This window comes from Pteropus alecto, unplaced genomic scaffold (genome assembly GCF_000325575.1).
Source record: "Pteropus alecto unplaced genomic scaffold, ASM32557v1 scaffold86, whole genome shotgun sequence".
NCBI classification, from domain to species: Eukaryota; Metazoa; Chordata; class Mammalia; order Chiroptera; family Pteropodidae; genus Pteropus; species Pteropus alecto.
This window is the reverse complement of record NW_006442109.1, coordinates 2,012,921-2,032,339: the sequence shown is the minus strand read 5'-3', so window position 1 is coordinate 2,032,339 and position 19,419 is coordinate 2,012,921. Positions and strand designations below refer to the sequence as shown.

Below are 19,419 nucleotides of genomic sequence, written 5' to 3'. Positions count from 1 at the left end.
CCAAAGAAGCTTATTGCTAAAAATATCTAAAATAATTTGTTTATTTACCATCAATAACCTACTTTCAATACATGGACTTGTAAAAGCATATTATTAAAATAGCTGCAATATTTTCAAAACCTCTCAATTTTTTTTTTTTTTTTTGGTCAGTCCTCTCTAGAGCCATCTAGCAAAATCAAATAGAATCATTACAACTAGGATATTGCAGTATCAGGGGCAGAATAATTCTACCAAGCAGGGAAGGAATGTTTCTACGACTTCAAGCTAGAGCTAAGTACCTTGGAATATGAGGCTAAAACTACTCCGTCTATATATTTGAAAAGTGCGAATGGTGGCAGTTCCTCCCACAGGTAATTTAGCCTGGTTTCCCTCTGGGCACCAGGACAACACACAGGACAGCTTTTGTTCACCAGTACACCCTTTCCTTTATTCTCTATCGTTCCCCCACTTTCTGTGGCCTCTTCTAGCCATGAGATGATACCAAATCAGTATGTGGAGATCTATACTGACCTTATAGATTGCAAAAATAAAGTTTTCAAAACAATAAAACAATTCTAGATAGCACTTATCCTCTTATTTTTGAAGGTGCATTTTCCCTCTACTGTTTGGCAGAAACATTCGTTTGCAAAGGCTTTTTCTAGTCATAGACACGATAATGTTGTTCAAAGATTATTGGTCAAGGAACACACACAGTTACCTTTTCAACCTTTTTAATTTGTATTGGATTCTAAGCTCCCACATCTTGCCCTTGGGCATTTCCCTTGATAAAGCCCTCCTACCTTCCAGTCCAACCAAGACCAAAGACTTTGGATATGAAATTTTTAAAGTAACCACTGGAGAAGAGGCTTCAATTGTACTGGCCCAACTGGCAATCTGTGGAAGGCCACACGAATTGCTCAGAGATAACGCCCTGCCTTTCACCTTGCGGTCACCAGTTTGAGTCAAGCAGAGATTAACGATGTCCAAGGGTTGTTATCATCTGGTGATGGCTTGGGAGCTGATATGAAATAAATTGCTAGTTTCTTGTGTCTACTTCCCTGGGGTCACTTGGTTCAAGCTATTTTAGGGACGACCAGATCCAAATCTTTGCTGCAATGGTTACTCTAAATGAAAGCCTCTGAGCAAAGATCAAATGCTAAATAAACCTGTAGATTATGCTTCCTCTTGCACTAATGGAAGATATACTCTCTGACAAGGTTGGAAGTAAGCTGGGAATTGTGGGTTGGGGGAAATGGGCAAGGTCTGCTATTCTGAATGACAGGCCTTTGAGTATTTAATTTAAATTCTACCCTGGAACCCCCTACAAGTGATTATACCATCTGACCTTGAATTCTTTACACAGATGGAATGACCATGCCTTCCTTCTGATTCAGTCAGAAGGTCCCACCTCTCTTATCTATTGTTTCATCCACTTTTGACAATCAAGCTTAAAGGAAAATGAAAAACTTTTCAAAAGAAAAATTTTAAGAACCTGGGCATAGTTGGTAAATTAATGTATGTGCAGAGAGAGAGCACAAACCCATTGACACCAAACTTTCTAAAATGTTTAATTAGGGTTAGATAGTATTTTGTTGCTGCTATCGTCATTGATTGTTTTGTTTTGGTTAAAGAGGCTTTTTGGTCTGAATCATTAACATATCTGCTTAATTTTTCTACTTTACATTTCATGTGTAGATAATATTAAAAATAACTCATGTTTACTTATTATTTTACAAGGTGTTATATATAAATAGCCTCATGAACAATAACTCAAATCAAGCTGAACTAGGTAGAACTTATAAATAAAGAGGACCTTTTAGATTACTTTGTTTAAAAAAAAAATCAAGGTTTCAAAAAGTTAAGGGTAGATTTAAATTCTATGGTGCTGCCAACTTATCCAGCTGTTACCAAGAATTAAAAGTTTCCATCTTCAAGTTCACCCTTCATTCACATATATACATCATAAAAACCAATGATTTTTAATTTTGAGTGGTTACAGACCCTTTTGTGAAAGAGTTACAGACCCATAATGAAAGCTATAGATCTTCTGCCCAGAAATTACACTGAACACACAGACCAAAAAAAAAAAAAAATCCATACAATTGAGGGAATTCACTCATCCTCTACAATTTATCCATGGACCCAATGGTTGCTTGAACCACAGTTTAAAAATTCTTGAAAAAGGTAACAGTTCAGGCATCTTTTAGTAAAGATTTGTATTACATACTCTGCACCTTCATCAATACATATGAAGAAAAAAAAGTGGCGGGATAGAAAACAATGTGTCCATTTAAAATGGTCAGGAATCAAGATTCTTGGTTTAATCGATTTAATAAATGTCCTTGAAAACAGTGAATGCATGTTCGAATGAAGTTTTCCGCTTCTCTCCCATCTCAAAATCAGAAGGCCCTATCTATGGTCAATTTTAAGACTAAATAAAGGCTATACTTTTTGCACAGGTAATTAACAAATAGACTGAGTTCTTATTTGCCTTGCAAAGCCTCAAATGGCTAACTTAGACTAAAATTAAAAATAGAATCAACTTAATCAGTGAGAAGAGCTATTTAAAATGCATTTCAATTAGAGGCTACCATCAATTTAAAATCTAAAATATTAATATGATCTTCTTTCAAAAATTACCTAATTTCATTTTTCGACATGTATATAACTGCCCAAAGTATCCGCATTCCATATTTTAAAAATTCCTTAGCACTGACATAGCAATAAGAATTAGAGGCCGGAAGTTTCTAATCAAATGTAACTCAAAGGTCATCAAACTTGCATGGATTACTGGCCAAGAAAGACTCAGGGAAACCCTTTACATATGCATTCTAAGTGTTCGAAACTCTTAACTCAAAATTTGTGTTAGGATGCTTTTATTTTTATTTTTACCAGTTGTCTAGGCATGCCCTGGCATGGGGCATATGGCTGCTCCAGCTGGCGAGGTCTCTAGTTGGAACCAGAAGCAGCCACCAGTGGACCGTCAAAGCCCTTGGTGCCCGGGTGGGCGCACCTCCATGAGGACCCCTGGACAGGGCTGGCTACGCCTCGCGGGCCCAGCACACTCGGTTCCGAGATCCAAGCCCAGCCCCGACCCGGGAGGCAGAAGTTACACCAGGTTGCGCGCTCTAAGGACAAGCCTGTCTATTCCCGCGTCTTTTCACTACAAGCAACTGAAGGTTTGGCCTTCGGAGCCGGCACAGCGTGTGGCCATGGTCCGGGTGTGAGGTGGAAGGAGTGGACATGCCGGCCTCGTTGCCTCCTGGAGTTGTTACACTCACACCCACCATCGCCCTCTGATCCCCGTACAAACCGCGGAAGCGGTGGGAGAAGAAGGAACACGCGGACCACGGGCTCCCTGGTCCTACGTCTGCCCCCTCCCCCTCCCCTACCTCGTCCTCCCATCCCCCAGCCTCTGAGAGCAGCAGCGTAGTCCTCTGGAGCCTTGGCCTTCCCCTCTGCCAGGCGCGCGCGACCCAGAGTCGGCCACTCCGCAGGGGACCTGGCGAATCCGCCACGTGCGGCCACAAGCAACGCGCTGGAGCCGTGGATTCGAGGCCCGATTTTAGGGCTGGTGCGGGTCACAGGCAGAGGTCGTGGGCTCGATGTTCCACACAGCCGGCGGGAAAGATGCCTCTTAGCCACTCCAGAAACTCCCTGTCGCCCCTGTAACTCTCTGGACTCCAAATAACCTTGGCCTGGGAGGCGCTGCGCAGACAAAAGAGGTGCCCAGGGCGATGCCCGTGTGTACATGGCAGCCACGAAGGCCCAGCTTTTGGAGGCTTTCCCTTACTTTGCTTGGTGCGAGGTGGGGGTCGAGAGTGGGAACACGGTGCACTTGACACATTTTTCGTTGAAACCTGGGAATCCATTCCCTTTTTGGCGCCACGGCCGCCGCCAGGGCGTCGTAGCGCCTTCAACTGCCAGCAACCCGGCCGTAAGGCATCCCCGCCGCCAGCAGGAGAGCCCCGCGAGACGTCCGGTCGTGGCGGGCCTCGTCGGGGCGAACTGAGCAGCCACTTCAGGGGCTCCGCTCCGAGGTGCTGAAGCCCCGAGCTTATGGCAACTCTGGCATCCCAGGCGAAGGCCTCGATCTGACCCAGCCACAGCCTTTCGGGCATCGCTCCATTAAAAGCAGAGAGGCGAGGAGCAGTGTCCCGCGGTCCTTCCCTTGCACGTCTGGAAGTGACCTTACGCCTACGGGCAGGTTTTCCCCTCCCCTTTCCAGACACTGTGCGGTTGTTAAATCCGGTTAAATGAAGAACGCAGAAGTCTCTCGCTCTGATGTCGGGAAGAATGCCTCTTAAGAGCATCGCAGCTGAAAAGTGGTTGGGCTGTAAGCTGATAATCAGGTGGTTGTAGTCAGACACGCACTCCAGAACTTCGCCACTCAGGGTCCATGTTATCACACACGATGTCCATTAGGCCCCAGTAATCTGCTATGAACGCATTTTAGAGCCATTTGAATGTTAAGGAGATTTTTATTAATGGCCCATGAGCCTAAAATGTGACTATTGGTTCTAGGAACAGATTTTAACAACTGGAGGCTGGGATGAGTGATTTTCAGGTTTCAGTGTAGTCTAAGGCCTCTGGAGATTCCAGTTGGGAGATTGGGGGCACAGGGCCTAAGGGAGAACCTTTCCCTCCACCCAAAACCTTTCTCTAAAGGGGGCTTTCTCACCTTTACTTCGGAAACCTGGCATGCAGGGCGAGCAGACAGACCCACAGGGTGCAGTAATTGCTGCTCCTGTGGCTCCCAGAGTCGGCATTGCTGGTTCCATCAGGGCAGTTCAGGGCCGGGTGGGGGGTGGGAGGTGGAGCAGCAATCCTATAGCTGCTAGAAACTGGCATCTTATTTTTAAAGAAGCCCTCAGCTGGAAGTGTCTCCTAGTGATGTCAAGTAGACTAAGAAATCCTTAATCCAAAAGGCCCCTTCCCTCCTCTGCAGTAAGCAAACTAAGGCAAAGACACCCGAGAATGAGGCAGAGGAGTCCATCTGATTCTTGGACGGCTGTTTTTTTTCCTTGTGGTGCTGGAACAGAAGTCAATTCAAACTTTGGCCCCCCGCCACCCCTCCCCCCACAAAAATACCTTGTTTCCTTACACTAAGAATTGAAAGTAAAGGGTGGGGGAGATTAAGAAATAAAAGTGAGTCATAGACCTCATGCTGTTTGACTTTTCCTCTAGGAGAAAAACAAAACTCCAAGCTGACCCTCCCCCTAGTGATAGCCTGAACTCTCTGGCACCTGCCGTTATCTTTGACCAAATGGGATGGACTTGGTTGGACTCCTTTATTTGAATTTGCTTATTGTTTGTTTGCAGTCAAGAGCAGGTTGGTTTTTAAATATAAAGCACACTGCTTGGGGGAGAAGTCTGGCTGATTCTCTTTAGAACTGGGGGCGCCTCTCTTGCTTGTTGGGGACTGCTGCATAGAAAGCCTTTCAAAGGCATGCCTGCTTCATCTCTCTAGTCACTTCTGCATACAGAAACTTCCTCCAGCTCCTGCACTGGGTTCCGTTTCCTTCCAACTACTTCTACCAGGAAAACTGCCCTTTCCAAATAGTGCCAAAATTTTGTTTTAATCGTTAAAAAAAAAAAAAAACACGTATTATTTTAAAGTCTCCTGTTGCTATTAACAGGCAGTTTGGAAGAGATGCTTCAAGCAGTCCTATACAATGTGTCTCAGTACTGCAGAGCACTGCCGTCTCACATGTAATGTTAATTCTGTCCGAGACAAATCCCATAATCTGTGCAGTTTTAGAGCCTAATACTGAAAAACATGAAGGTGGGTGGGTTCTGTTTGGGGGGTTGCTTTCTCTATCCCCAGGGGAAGTCCCAGGGGCTCCCAATCTTTCCTAGCATGCTGACCCAAGGGCGCAAATGGGGCGACTAAGGAAGGGATCAGGTTTTATCAAGGCACTCTTCGCTTACAGGCCATTGGCCCTTGAGAGAAAAACATGTTCAAGGTACTGGTCGCAGATCTCCGGCACGCAGATGCGTGACGGGCTCGGACCCTTTTGTCCAAGGAAAGGGAGAGACAGACGCAGAGACAGCGATCTGTCCTTCGTAAAGGTTTCAAAGGAAGGCACGAAGCAGGCCGAGGTCATGGCTGAACCCGACCCCGTGTCTTCCCATTTTGGTTGATTTTTGCGATGTCTCTTTCCATTTGTGTGGGATGCTGGGATGCGCCTGTCTCGCGCCCGGTTCCTTTGTGTTTCTCTTCTACACGATGAAAACATGTCTTTGTAAGCAATAAACCACCACCTAACTCGGGCACGCCTGGGTTGGGATTACAGCTTTGTCTGGGTAACAACACAGTGAAGTTTTCCCCGGGTTTTAGATGCGGGTTCAAACACGTGGTGTGCGTGCGGGGGCTCGCCGCCCCAGCGCCCGCTTCTGGTTAAATGGGGGCGAGCACGACTGCGATCCCTGCGCTGCGGGTATCTTAATCCAAAAGGCCCGCACTCGCGGGGACTCCGGAGGCACCTTTTCCCCGTTCCAGAACCAACATCCGGCCTTCAGGGCCATTCAGTGCTGTCCCGGGTCCAAATGAGAAAAGAAGAGCACTCGGTTAAATAACAAAATACAGACGGGAAAGAGAAAAGGATTGAGCGTGGGGTCGCTTTGAATTCCTCAGGCTTCGCCCGAAAGCCTCAGCTCAGAGCGGAGGACCCCCACGGGAAGGCGGAACGCCCAAGCATCACTCCACCAGACCCACTTGCCGAAGCACCTGGCTTTCTTGAAGGGGACTCTCTGGGGGCCCCAGGCAGACCAAGCTGGACCCTGTGTCGGCTCCAAGTCCGTCCTGGACACCGGAGGCCGCAGACGCGGCGGGAGCCCCTGCTGAGGCGGCGGCGGCGGCCTCGCCCTTCACCGCGGGTAGGAGACCCAGCCGTCTGCGCCGCTTCCTCCCGGGAGACCAGGGAAGCCAGAGGCCGTGCGCGGGCCCCGCCAGGCTCGCTTTCGCTTCCCCACCCTCTGCAGGCCGGGTGGGCCCAGCTCGTCGTCCACTCCTTGGGTGCCGCTTTTGGTTCCCTCCCGCGCAGTGCGCTGGCCTCTCGGTTTCTTGAAGGGGACTCTCTCACACACACACACACACACATACACACACACACACCCGCACGCACGCACGCACGCACAACTCGGCCAGGCCGTGAAGTCACCTGGCGACGCGCGCTGAAGCCCGTGGTTGACCCAGGAGCCTGACTCGAGGGCCCGAGGAGCTGGGCTCCTCCCCGGGCTGCGCCGCAGACCTTCCCGCGGCCCAAAGCGCGTTGGGCCCGGGCGCGGCGGAAGCCCGCGAGGCCTGAGAACTAGGCCGAATGAGGCGGGCTGGGCTCGGAAGAGGTCTCGGGCTCCCACCAGAGGGAGAGAGGGGACCGGGAGGACGACAACCTTAACGGCGCCCCTGGGAGGTCCGCGGGCTGTGAGTGGGGCGCCGAGGGCGGCACCAGCCTGGAAGCCTACTTGAGCCTCCTTCCGCGTTCGGCCCCCCGGACAAGGATGTCAGTGTTTTCACGGTAACTCCGACCGAGCGGTCACGATGTAGGAAGCAGCTCTTGTAGACCGCCGTGGATTCGGCGGAGAGCATGAGCCGCTCTCCGGGGCCGCCTGGTGCACGCCTGGGCGCCACGATCTCGCAGTCCAGCCCAGGGCCTCCTCCGGCCTCCGCCTTCCAACGAGGCTGTGCGCGCCGGAGGGTGGAGACACCCCCAGGAAAGTTGAGATTAGAGGGAACCGAGTGAGAGAGAAGTTGAGGAAACTGACCATTATCTAAAACTCAGAGGTTTCGAAAGCCGCAACTTAATTGACTTGATTGAATTTCTCTTATCTAGGAAGGGAAGAGACACTCCCAAGGTGAAATACAAAGGACCAAGAATCTTTGTGGGAAAGATAAAGGTTTGGGGAAACAGATCTTTGTAAAGCAAACTACCCCACCCTCTCCTCTGCCCCTCCCCCCCAAAAAAGCGAAGATTCTCTTGCCATTTCCCGTCACTATTAATTGCCAATATGTAGCCGATGTAGCTCCCTGAAGTCTTTGAAGGGTGGCGTCATTTCAACACCAAGTGTTATTATTGGGCTTAACTTTATTAAACTCGGTCTTGACTAGGAGTGATCAGAACTCTCTGGATGTCTTGAAGACAGCGCGTGTTCCCTGCCCGCCTTTCCTTCCCCTTCCTTCCCTCGGTTGCCTGCGGTCAGGGGGGAATGCATTTCTACTTAGCCCTCAATTCAAAGGGACTTAACTGCGTAGTCTGTTCAACTGAAATTGTGCAAAGGTGATGGAAAAATTCGTTTCAGAGGGTGCCCAGCGCCTTCTTCTGACCTCCTTTCTTTTTAAAGTATCAGGAGAGAAACTGTTAACTGCGTTATTTGCAGAGTAGCCCGTTGTTAGTCATTGTTTTTAAAGAGAGGGTGTTCTTTCCCCACCCTTTGTGGGGCATCCTGCAAACTGGCAGTGTGATAAATTATTCTGGATCTGCTTTACTGTTGTGTGAGAAAAGCAGGGAGGGTAAGACTCAGAACCTGGAAAACCACAACGCAAATCGTCTCTCCGCCCGATTTCACCTCGTTGTGAATGAACTACAGAGGGTGACTATTACAGTAGGTACTAGAAAATCGTGCAATCAACAATTGCATTTTCTTTAGCAGTAAAATAAAAAGTTTACCTATTAGGCAAGATGGTATAGGGTTCAAGAGAGTATGCGCAGCCAGGGATGGAAAAATTAGCCAGAAAACAACGGTTGCAACTGCTAAACTTCATTTATATAGTTACAATCAAGAGTCATTTAATTTTGGTCAAATTTAAGAGCCTAAGCTTAAAATGGAAATTAAATATTGCTTTGACCTGAGGAGCACCATGATCATTGCCCATTTGTCTTTTCTGGTGCTTGGCTTACACAATGCAGGTACAACTGAGAAGGGATCTATTTTTTCCCTCAGTATTTTCTTAAGAAAAACAAAAAAACCTGACCAGCGTGCCTTATGTTCAACTACTGAAATTATAGGTTTTAAAACTTTTCTGGAACTCTTTTGTTCAGAAATCATTTCTGCCTGAATTGCTTTCAGATTCTGATTACATTCCCTCGTGTTTACCTTATTTTTTTGGAAGTTAAAAAAAAAAATCTCCTTGATCAAATAAGGGAATAAAAACATGGGAATTCTTGTCATTCTCATTTTCTCTGTGGTACTATTACAGTTCTTCCTTTCTTGCTTAAAAAAAAAAATTGATCCATGTTAAAACATACCAATAAAGTGCCTAAGATCGTTAGGGTGTGCGGCAGGGAGGGAAAGGCAAGGAGAGCAAGATCCTAATGATTGTTAGGCTCTCTGTATTCAATTTCAGAGCAATCCTGGTGAGTCACAAAAAGTTTACATACCACACTCATTCATAGCTAGTTCATCCTTAGATTAGACCCTGAAAATTCAAAAATAAAATTTGCTCTCTGACCTAAGAAAAACATGTTTTGGGAAGGAGAAGCTGAATGTAGGCTTCTTATTCATACATAGTGATATGAATTAAACTGGACCCAATCTTGTGCTAGAACCATTTTAATATAATTATACATATCTGCCAAATCCAGGAAGGTTTATGCATATATAACTTTCCAGTTAACATCTGCAAGCATAAACAACAATGATCTCAGTTTATAAATTCATCAGGGTCAGAGCAATTGACCAATGTCTCTTTACTGCTAGGCTTACCAACAGTAAATTACAGATGAATTAGTGTCCTTTCGTTTCTCTTCTCTCACTCTCCTCGTCCAGAGACATTTTGTTGTAAAGTTTCAGTGCAGCTCACCTCCAGCCAAAGGTAATCTTTTTAGATAACTACTCAGTTGCTCTGAATTTTGCTTATAATTATAACCTATTTAATCACAGAAGAACTCCTGCAGAGGTGGAGTTCAAGGTTGCATACAATAACAGGAGATCACAGTTTTGAAGTCTAGCACAGATTAAAAACCACAGATGTACCATTTATATAAGACACACACTGATTGTCTCTTAAACTACATATTGACTCCTTATGAACAATATTTTTTTAAATAAAGTAGTGCATCTAGGACAATCAGTCGCACAATTCACACAGCCCTGAAAAGGTATTCAGTGCCAACTAACAGTTGGTCATGATACGTGAGTGAGCTTGAGACACTGTCCATTCCTAAAATTCAACCAAGGATTGGCTAAAACATTGGAACACCTCTGCTTAAGAAGGCTATGTCCTTCCCTCCTTTCCTTCACAATTTAGTTTTATTTTTGGTGGTATTTAGTTGCACATGGCTAGAATGCTTTTTGATCACTTTGAGAATCAGGAAACCCAATGATCTAAAACTATGACGGGATCTTAAGTAGATTGGTTTGTCCATTGTAGGTTGCTGGTTGGTGGGCCCCTCTAAGGACCTTCATTTTTCCTTCTATGCCTCTTGGAACATTGATCAGAAGATGAGTCTGAGCATCATCCCATCTAACTCTTTTAACCAATGCCTGGCTAAAACTGGAATGTCCAGCCCAGTATATTTAAAAATCACCCACAAAAAGAGGTTCTACATGTCTTCACAAAACCTGGAATTTCCACGAGGATGTCTGATCTTTATAATCCAAGCAGTCAGCATTGAAGTTAAGCTTCCAGGAGGCAGTTTGGTCCTTATAATCCAAGCAATCAGTGGTTGAGTTAAAACCCAAGCTTGAGGCTCCATATCCCTGGGTGGAAAGAGAAGCTGGGGACTGATTGAGATGGCTGGTAACTGCATTGGTACCCATGGGGCTGAGTGTGGCCCCTGGTCCAGGAAGCTGGTGATGCATAGGGGTCAAATAAGATCCACAGTCCATGCCCCCAAAGTAGGAAGTTGAGCCAGCATATCCTTGACTATAACCTGAAGCCTGAGTATAGGTCATGGGATAGGATCTCTGCATGCAGGAGGAGGAGGTGGACAAGGGATCTGACAGTGGGGAGATGGAAGCTGGGCTCCAGATAGACACAGGAGCACTGCTGCTGGAAATGGCCGGGACTGAGGTGCTAGAGGGGGGAGTGAATTGGCCACTTGTTCCACTCTCTGAACTCACTTCCCGAGCTGGAGATGTCTTCTTTTTGGCAGGTCTCACTTTGTTTTGACCTCCATTCTGTTGTTGCTGCTGCTGTTGGCGGCACTTAGCTCTTCGATTCTTAAACCATACCTTGAAAGAGAAAGAAACTTCTTTAATGTGGTTTTAGCAGCTCATTAATAACAAGAGTAGCTTGGCTCCCAGATTATAACCTGTACTACATGGACAGATGAGCTAAGCAGAAAATCTTTCCTGCCACTGAAAACCTATTATGTAGTACTCTTATATATGCTCCTGGAACTTTAAGAAAGTTGAGGAGGCTCTGTCTAAAAGCACTTGACCCTGCTTTACTCCTAGCCCACAATAAAATTTAAGATAATGACCCAAATAATGTGGCTAAAAATTCTCCACCTCACTTTCCTATGTTATTTCACCTCGAACGAACACACGCGCGCGCACGCACACACACACACGCACACAGCGCTACATTTTGGAATACTCTCACAATGGAATAGAATGTGTCCATGTCTTTTGGAGGAAAATACAAGGGAGGTAAAACAATTCTGTTGTTACATGCCAATAAGAACTGCCTAAATTCAAACAGATTATAGTCCATCTTCTAGGGAGCTATAGAGGTTGGTTCCATCACTCTACTTTTTGTCTCTCCTAGAAAGACTCACAAACAAAGCTCCAAGGAGAAGTGACCCAGCTGAGGAAGGTCTGAAAGCCGTTATTTGCCAACACCTTCTTTGTGGTAAATGGAGTACATCTCTGCTTTGAGCTCAAGGACAGACTTCTCTACTGGTCTCAAGTCCGAGACTGGAGTCTGTGCCTTCAGAGTAGTGCCTCTCAGCACATAGATTCTGTTTTCTGTACTATGTTCGTTGGCTCAACTTCAGCCTCTGCCTACAACTTTGAAAATTTCTTTTCACCAGTACTGTTCACATTCTGTAATGAAGCGGCTGTGTTTGGTGTGTGAGGGGCCTTATCAGAGAAACTACCAGCATTTTCTGGGCAACAAGTCCTTAGTTGTCCTCTTCAATACGGGCTCTCCACACGGATGTCTTAACTGTGGTAAAAATGGTACCACCAAGACTGAGTGCAACACCACCAACTATTCAGTCATTTTCTTTTAGGGAAGACTTCTGTTCAAGTCTTACAAGTGCTAAAATTTCTTCCATCTTACTTTGAAAAAGCCTCTTTTCTGGTTTGCAGTTAACGCTGATGTTGAAGGTGAGCCTTTGGTATGTGTGTAGTTTAGGTGCTAATCATTCTTTCCAGAGAACTCTATGTGGGACTTGCATTCTGGGAAAATTGGACTTTACTTTCCCTTTCCAGCTTAAGATCAAGTAAAGGGGGCCTAAAGGAAGAGGAGAGGGTGTCACAAGGGATATTATATGCAGCTATTTTCTCTGCTCATTGGCTCAGCAAATTCTGTTCAATCAGTAAGAAGTCAAAGAAAACACCTGTGTAATTTCTTTGGTAGGAGAACCAGCTGCTTCTACAGCCTGGCTCTACCACCAAACTGACTAGTGACCTTGAGCAAGTCATTTATTACTTCATCTGTAAAAATATTGGGACTAACCAGGAGCTAAGCAACTTTCATCCTTAAAAGTGGGTGAGAATGGGGGAAAGGACGTATTAAAATATAATGTGACAGTATATGAAATCTGCCAAGGCTGGGCCTCTGTAGGCCAGGGACCCAAGAGTTCTAGGACTGCGCTTCATTGCTGCAGCTGAACAGGGAGTCTTACTCTGCATCCTGAGTAGGAAGACTCTTGCTTATAGGATTGGATGGGGTGAGAGGACAAAAAGGAGGTCCAGAAGAAGTCAGGCACTCGAGGAGGCTTAGGAGAAGAGTTTGTTGGCCTCCTGTGGAACATTTAGTTTCAAGCCTTCCTTTGGTCATCTCAAAGACATGGGACTCTGCTGGGTCCTGAACACACACCGTGCTGGAGGGAGGGGTGGCACGGTCAGGAAGGGTAAATCTCTCTACATCTGCCCTACCTGCACCCTGGACTCAGGCAAGTTGATTTTCAGTGCCACCTCCTCCCGCATGAAGATGTCTGGGTACCGGGTCTTAGCAAACAGCGCTTCCAGCACGTCTAGCTGCGCCCGGGTGAACGTCGTCCTCTCCCGGCGCTGTTTCCGGGGGGTGGCTGCGGGACAAGAAGCCCAGGGCCCTTTAGGGTGGGGGAGCAGTTTCTCAGTCATAGGGGTCTCTGCGGGTGATCCGATTGCCCCTCACCCCCACTCCGCAGCCCTCCCCTGGTCCTCCCAGGTTTTTTTAACCCAGAGCCTAGCAATGTTCTCTCCACCCACTCCCAACCTCGGCTCCTCCAGCGCACACTGGAGGTCCCAAGACATACACTGCCCCTTGTGAGGGAGCCCCCTCCCCCATCCTGCCGTACTCCGCCTGAGCGTCCCTTCCAAAGCTAACAAAACAAATAAAACAAAAAGACAAAACCCCCAAATCCTTCAAAATCAACCCTAAAGCACAACACAAACACAAAAAAAATCCATTCCGTTAAGTCAAAGGATCCCCAGACCCGCAGCTTGGATTGATGGCGCGAATCTCAACCCTGCTCGAGATCCTGAGATTTAGGACTCCAAGGGCCTTTATCCACCCATCTTTAAAATGGGGCCGTATTTCATACTTCTATGAGGATTTTTAAAAAATCAGATCTGATCGGAAAAGAAGGCCCCGGCACCCGAGGTAAGTCACACCTCTGTGCATCAGCGCATAAGGGCCTGGAGGTCAGAGGGGAAGCCCCAGGCTGGCGGGGAGAAGTTGTGAAGAGAAACCCGGCTTCCTCGAGAGGGTCATTCCAAAGACTTGGGCTTCGCGATACGGGAAGGGGCCTCCCGCCCCAAAATGACAAGGGCAGTAACCTTCCTTCCCCCACTCCAATGTGTGTCCCTTATTCATTCTAATTAAGAAACAAGCAATGTGATTTTGTGCAAGCCTTGTAGATCCACCTACTCGCTTCTCTCCAGCCCGGATCCTCTCCTCTGCCAGTAAATGCCCGGTGACTCAGAGCTGCTTCTCAGAAGGAAAACCCAGTGGGGACTTCGCCCGGAGCCGGGGCGGGGGTCGGCGTAACAGCCTACCCCGGAGCTCCGGGGTAAAGGGTGTCACATTCCCGCGGGGCAGGCGTGGGGAAGGGCGGGGCAGGAGTGCGGCAGGGCTCACTTACCCGGGTAGCCCACCGAGGGGTGCAGCAAGTCCATGCCCGAAGTAGTCAGACTCAGCCCATTGACTGCGTAAGGCGGTTGCTTAAGATAAGACATCATGCTAAGGTTGTTAGGAAGCGCAAAGTCGGCCCAAATCGGGGGGACCCAGCTGGAAGGTCTCGCTTCGCCGGGGGTGGACAGATTCAGGGTCCTTGGCGGGTGGGTTTGGAGTGGTGGAACTAAAGGCAAAGCAAACAAACAAGCAGAGGTGCTGGTTTACTGCTTCGGAGGTAGTAGCTCTTCCACGTTCCACCACTAACTTGAAAAGAGCCCGGGCTACTCAAGGCAGAGGCTTTTAAAGGGGTTGCAGACCCTCCCCACCTCCCCAACCCCCAGCTGCTCAGAAACTAGAGGGGCTGGAGACCAGATAAACCTGTCTTCCCCACCCCCACCCTAAACTTAAAAAAAAGTACCCGAAGAAAGCAATTACAATCTGCCTTCACGAAGAACAAAACCCCCATGCCTTCAAATGCACACGTTGCATTCCTATCCCTACATTTGCATAGGGCTCATTGGCTGGCACTAGCTAATTGTCTCAAACAAAACTTGATTGGGGCCATTTGCAGAGACAAAGAACTCTTTGGCTAAATAAATAATGCTGATAACAAAGCCCATTGGTGAGAAACAAAGAAACAATTCAAGAAATCTACCTCTCCCCAGACTGTTGCCTTTCCAAGGCAGATTTTAATTATTTTAGCTTTTTACCACTTTCAACAGCTTGAAACCTAAAATGTCAGTGCATTTAACATCTAAAATACCAACTTGCTAATTGACAAACTTGAGAAAACTGCTCAACCACTATTATTCCACATTTAAAGTCATTTCCAGTAATCATTTTCACCTAATTAGTAGTCTGGATAATTAGATTTTGAGGTAAGTAACAGATTTATTGGGGTTTTGGAGAATCTTGATTTTATGTGTATAAATAAAGCTAAACAAACATGCATTTAACTTTTAATCGACACCTATCAAATATTTAAACATAGTGAAAAAAAAAAAAGTCTTCCAGATTGGCATGGGGTTTGCTAGAAATTCTGAAATAAAGTTAGAATCCCACCAATCAGAAAATGAGGCCCCCACATCTGTAAGTAGAAAAGGTTCGCATTTGTAGTGCAAGCCGCTTCCATGTTGATTTTGATGTGTGGAGGCTGCAGGTCCTGCTGGAGGCACATTTTCCGGCATTTGGGTCCTCAGCAGCCCCAACAGTTTCCAGTTAACTCTAACTGCCTTTGCACATTGTAGTTTTGAAGAAAGTAGATACACAAACACCCAAAGTTTTGAAACTAATAGAATTTCTCCCTACCTTTCAAGTTTCCTACAGGCCTATAAGAAAAATTGCTTAGGGAGGGAAAAGAAAGCAAGAAAAAGAAAAGTTATTTACTTTCTTCGGCTGAGTCTCTCTCATTCCTCCAAGCCAAGTGATCCAAAATGGATATTAATATAGGCTGGCAGTTGGCAAATCTGGCTTTTATTTTCCTAAAAGATGGCACTTATCCTGCAAGGATCTCTACTTTGCAACTTTGATACTCTGAGAGTTTGCTTCAAAATGGCGGATATAAGATTAGGAGAGGTCCCTTCTTACTTTCACAAAGGTCCTACTGGGTTTTAAGGACTCTGGGTTTTTATATTTACATTGCTTAAGAAATAAAAACACAAAGTTCCACAAATGGAACTAGGTTACTGCAACTTCTTCCTGATTTAAATTCATAGCACAAAAATCATGCTTTTCCACTGTCAGATCTAATTTAATATAATTTTATAAATGCCCTTCCTGGAGTTTGTATTATCTCATCGATAATACTAATTTAGTTGCTCGTACAACAGAGACTTGATGGTTTCTATTTTCTTTTCAAGAGTTATTTGGAGGCTGTGGAAATAATATTGCCTTAAAATAGTCGTTTATTTGTTTAAATAGCTTCTAAGCTGAAGTTCGCTGAAGTTCTTTCTTGTTTAAAGCAATCTCACTATGTTGGAAAGTTCTGAACTACTATTAAAAAAACTGGTATCATATCAAATGTACACATGATAAATATGGAAGAGTTCGCTCTTACATGCAGAGCTCTCACCCAATTAGAAATGCCTGACCCATCATACATTAAAGTAACACATTTCAACATTAAAAGCGGTAACAGAAAGCACCAGGACAGAGATCCTTCTTGGAGCTCCTTTGCCCTTACCACTGCAAAATGGCTAAAATTCTTGGACAGACTATTTTCGCCTTTTTACTAGATCCAGTATTAAAAGAAAAAGGAAGGAAAAAACTCCAAAATCGAAACTCTGAAGAACTCTCAACAGTCAACCTAGGTATGCACTCAGAGAGGCCATGGGCCCTTCTAACTTTCAAAGCCCTGAGGCACTCCTCTCTCCCTTCCTCTCTACGCTGAGACCAGAAGGGGAAAAAGAAATACCTTTTCAAAAATATAAGCCTCAAAATGACTGCTCACGAGGCGGCCACTGGAGAGCTCCTACCTAGAAGAAAGGGGCGGCGGTCGCGCGGCGAGTCCCCGCAGCCGGTCGGCGCCCGCACCTCCGGGCGCAAGTGACTCAGTCCGGCGTCCCTGCCCTGCAGCCCCGCAGCCCCGCAGCTCGCAGCCCGAGGTCCGACTCCACTGCCCGCCCCGGCCCGCGCCGCCTTATATCTAACGGTCAATTCGCGCAATCTGTCGCTCTCCCCAACCCCCACCCACGTTTTTTTTTTTTTTCTTCCAAGGAGCCTATCTACCAGTTGCTGTGTCCTCGCTCAATAATAATTACCTCGTCCGAGAATTAATTATAATAAATGTTTTCTTGATAAACTAACGAGATAATCCGAGGGGCACACGTCCCTTAATTACAGGCCGCCGTGCTCAGCTCTGCTTCTCGCCCGGGCTGATTAATTTTCTGCATGATGGAAAGGAAACAAAACTAGGCGGACTGGCGACTGGCCTGCGGCTGGGAAGACAACGCAGAGGAAGAGGAGGGGAAGAAAAAGGAGACGTGTGGCCACAGCGAAAAACAGCGGCCTCTCTCTGGCGAACTCGAGTGAAAGTTTCTGGCCTCAGGGAATCTAACAACGCTGCCACCCGCGAGGGAAGGAGGAAGAACGTGCCAGAAGGGTTGGCCTTGACTATTAATTATGGCGAGGAGAAAACCCGGTGTTAGCTCGTGAGGAGAGGTCTGGGTGTCTACCTCCTTTGGGGGGAGGAGTTTTCTCGCCAACTCCTCTCTGGTGCTAATAACTTATGGTGACTGGAAAACGTCCCTGCAGCTCCAGGATGGACGGGAGAATGTCAAAGAGCCACTTTCCTGTTCCCTCCCGAATAATCCACCACCCCAGGCCTTCTGTCCCTGCACCCCACTTAAGTCTGTAAAGGAGGAAAAAGCCAAGTCGGTAGAATTCTGATGGGGGACTTGCGTTTCAAAAATGTATCTTGAAATCGGACCACGATTTCAGGAGTCACTTGAACGCATCAACACGAAGACTTCTAAGGAGACTGCGGCACGACATGTCCTGAAGCTGGCTGCCGGCTGGGACCCTGGGCAGACCGCAAGCGGAGGCTGGGCTTCAGTGCACCCCTGGACCCCAGCCCGAGGCTACTATGCCGGGTTGTTCCCGAGCCCGGGAGGGGTGCACGCGAGCGCGCAGGCCAACCCCGCCGCGGCCCGGGTCCGCGAACAGCCCTGGGGCCGCCTTCCCCACCGGAAGGACTCCTGTCCCGGACCCCGCCGCGGCCTCGGGTGGAGCAGGGGCCACTCACCGCCACTTTTGCCCGCCCCAGGTGAACGCGGAGGGCTACGCGGGCCAGCCCTAAACCATCCCCGGAAAAGTCACCCTGTAAAACGACTCTTCTACGCTCGCTGGGCCTCGTGGCCGGGTCTGGGACCACAACAACTACGGGGGTTATTGCACTCCCAGGGTTTGCGGGGGCGGGAGAGAAGGGGCATCCAAAAAGAAAAAGGAGACTCGGAGGCCTTTGGAAGAGGCCGAGAACAGAGAGCAAAGCTGAGGGAGCTGCTCTTGGCTGAGGGAGACGGGGCCGACAGGAGTTGACTGTGCTCCCCGCCTCTTCGACTACCATCTCGGCTCTCCTCTTACGTTCATTAGGTACAGGCAGGGGCTTGAGCAGCGGCTGGCGGCTACCAACGACCCCCGAGCCAACCGTCCATGGGAGGCATCTGTCATCATCATCATCATTATCATCATCATCATCATCATCTATCCATCCATCCCTCCCGCTGCATCCGCATCTTTTTGTCTTGGACTCCGAAAACGTCCTTGGGATCAATCCAAATGACCCAACCACAGCTGAGGGCCAAAACGCAAAGATCGCAGGGAGAAGCCCAGAATGGGCGTTGACATAAAACAAAACTACAAACAAAACCGCTCCAAAACACCCTACGTTAGACTCGCAGGGTTTCCACGACGTTTTGCGGAAGCCGCGAGCCCAGAAGCGCGCTCCCTCTCTTCCTCCCACTCCTGCACTCATCTCCAGATCATATTTTTTATTACATCTCAAAAATTTACGAAGGAAAAAAAATACATCAGCCCTTAGGAGAACTATGTCTACGTTCGCAGAGGTGCATCGGTGTGTCTGTTGGATGTACTGGGTAGACAGAGAGACACTTAAGATACGGATATAGACAGACAAGACAGACGGACACTTACCTTACAGCCGCATGGGAGGTTAGGGGGGAAAAAATTATCCTTCAAAATTCCAAATAGTCAGCTATCCTAAAAGAAATCAAGATTATTGGGTTAGCAACCTTGCAGTCTTCACCCTTCCAAAAAAGTCAAACACAACGAAAAAAAAAAATCTTGTAAAGAACAGAAAATGAGGAAAGTAGCTCGAGTTCAAAACGCCCTGGGCCCCTCTGTGATACATACAAAGCAGACGTGAAGAGGGCTGCTCTAGGATTTTTATTTTTAATAACAGTGGAAGCTGAGTTGGAGCTGAGGTCGGTTCCGCTCTCAGGGAGATTTGCTGAGAAAGCGCCTCTCTGGCAACTTTTTGACGCAAACTCTCCAACCAATGGCAGGGAGAGAATGATTGACACATCTAAGCCAGAGGGAAAATAATAAAAACACACAACAGGGGGAGGAAAACAGGCCGCTGCTGCACGGGGGGACGAGCAGGCAACAAATCCAGGCCTCCGACATTACCAGAATATTCTTGAAAGACACTG

The 19,419-nt window shown here is 47.3% G+C and overlaps 1 protein-coding gene across 2 annotated transcripts; it reads right to left on the bottom strand.

Moving 5' to 3' along the window:
- Nucleotides 1–9,515: 9,515 nt before the first annotated feature.
- On the bottom strand, nt 9,516–19,216 carry OTX2 (orthodenticle homeobox 2). Of its 2 annotated transcripts, none has more exons than XM_006920148.1 (5): nt 19,121–19,216; nt 18,902–18,967; nt 14,220–14,435; nt 13,030–13,205; nt 9,516–11,154 (listed from the first exon to the last, which is right to left on the bottom strand). In XM_006920148.1, exons 3-5 carry the CDS (start codon nt 14,314–14,316, stop codon nt 10,534–10,536), a joined length of 894 nt encoding a protein of 297 aa, XP_006920210.1. In that variant the 5' UTR covers nt 14,317–14,435; nt 18,902–18,967; nt 19,121–19,216; the 3' UTR covers nt 9,516–10,533. The 2 variants fall into 2 exon arrangements, with proteins under 2 accessions (XP_006920210.1, XP_006920212.1); XM_006920150.1 differs by having other exon boundaries at nt 13,030–13,181.
- Nucleotides 19,217–19,419: the final 203 nt, after the last annotated feature.

Coding starts and splice junctions, on each gene's coding strand:
- OTX2 (XM_006920148.1), bottom strand. CDS start 14,316: ATGATGTCTTATCTTAAGCAACCGCCTTACGCAGTCAATGGGCTGAGT. Junction 13,206..14,219: donor CCCCTCGGTGGGCTACCCGG/GTAAGTGAGCCC, acceptor CCCACCCTAAAG/GGCCCTGGGCTTCTTGTCCC. Junction 11,155..13,029: donor TGCCTGAGTCCAGGGTGCAG/GTAGGGCAGATG, acceptor TTCTCTTTCAAG/GTATGGTTTAAGAATCGAAG.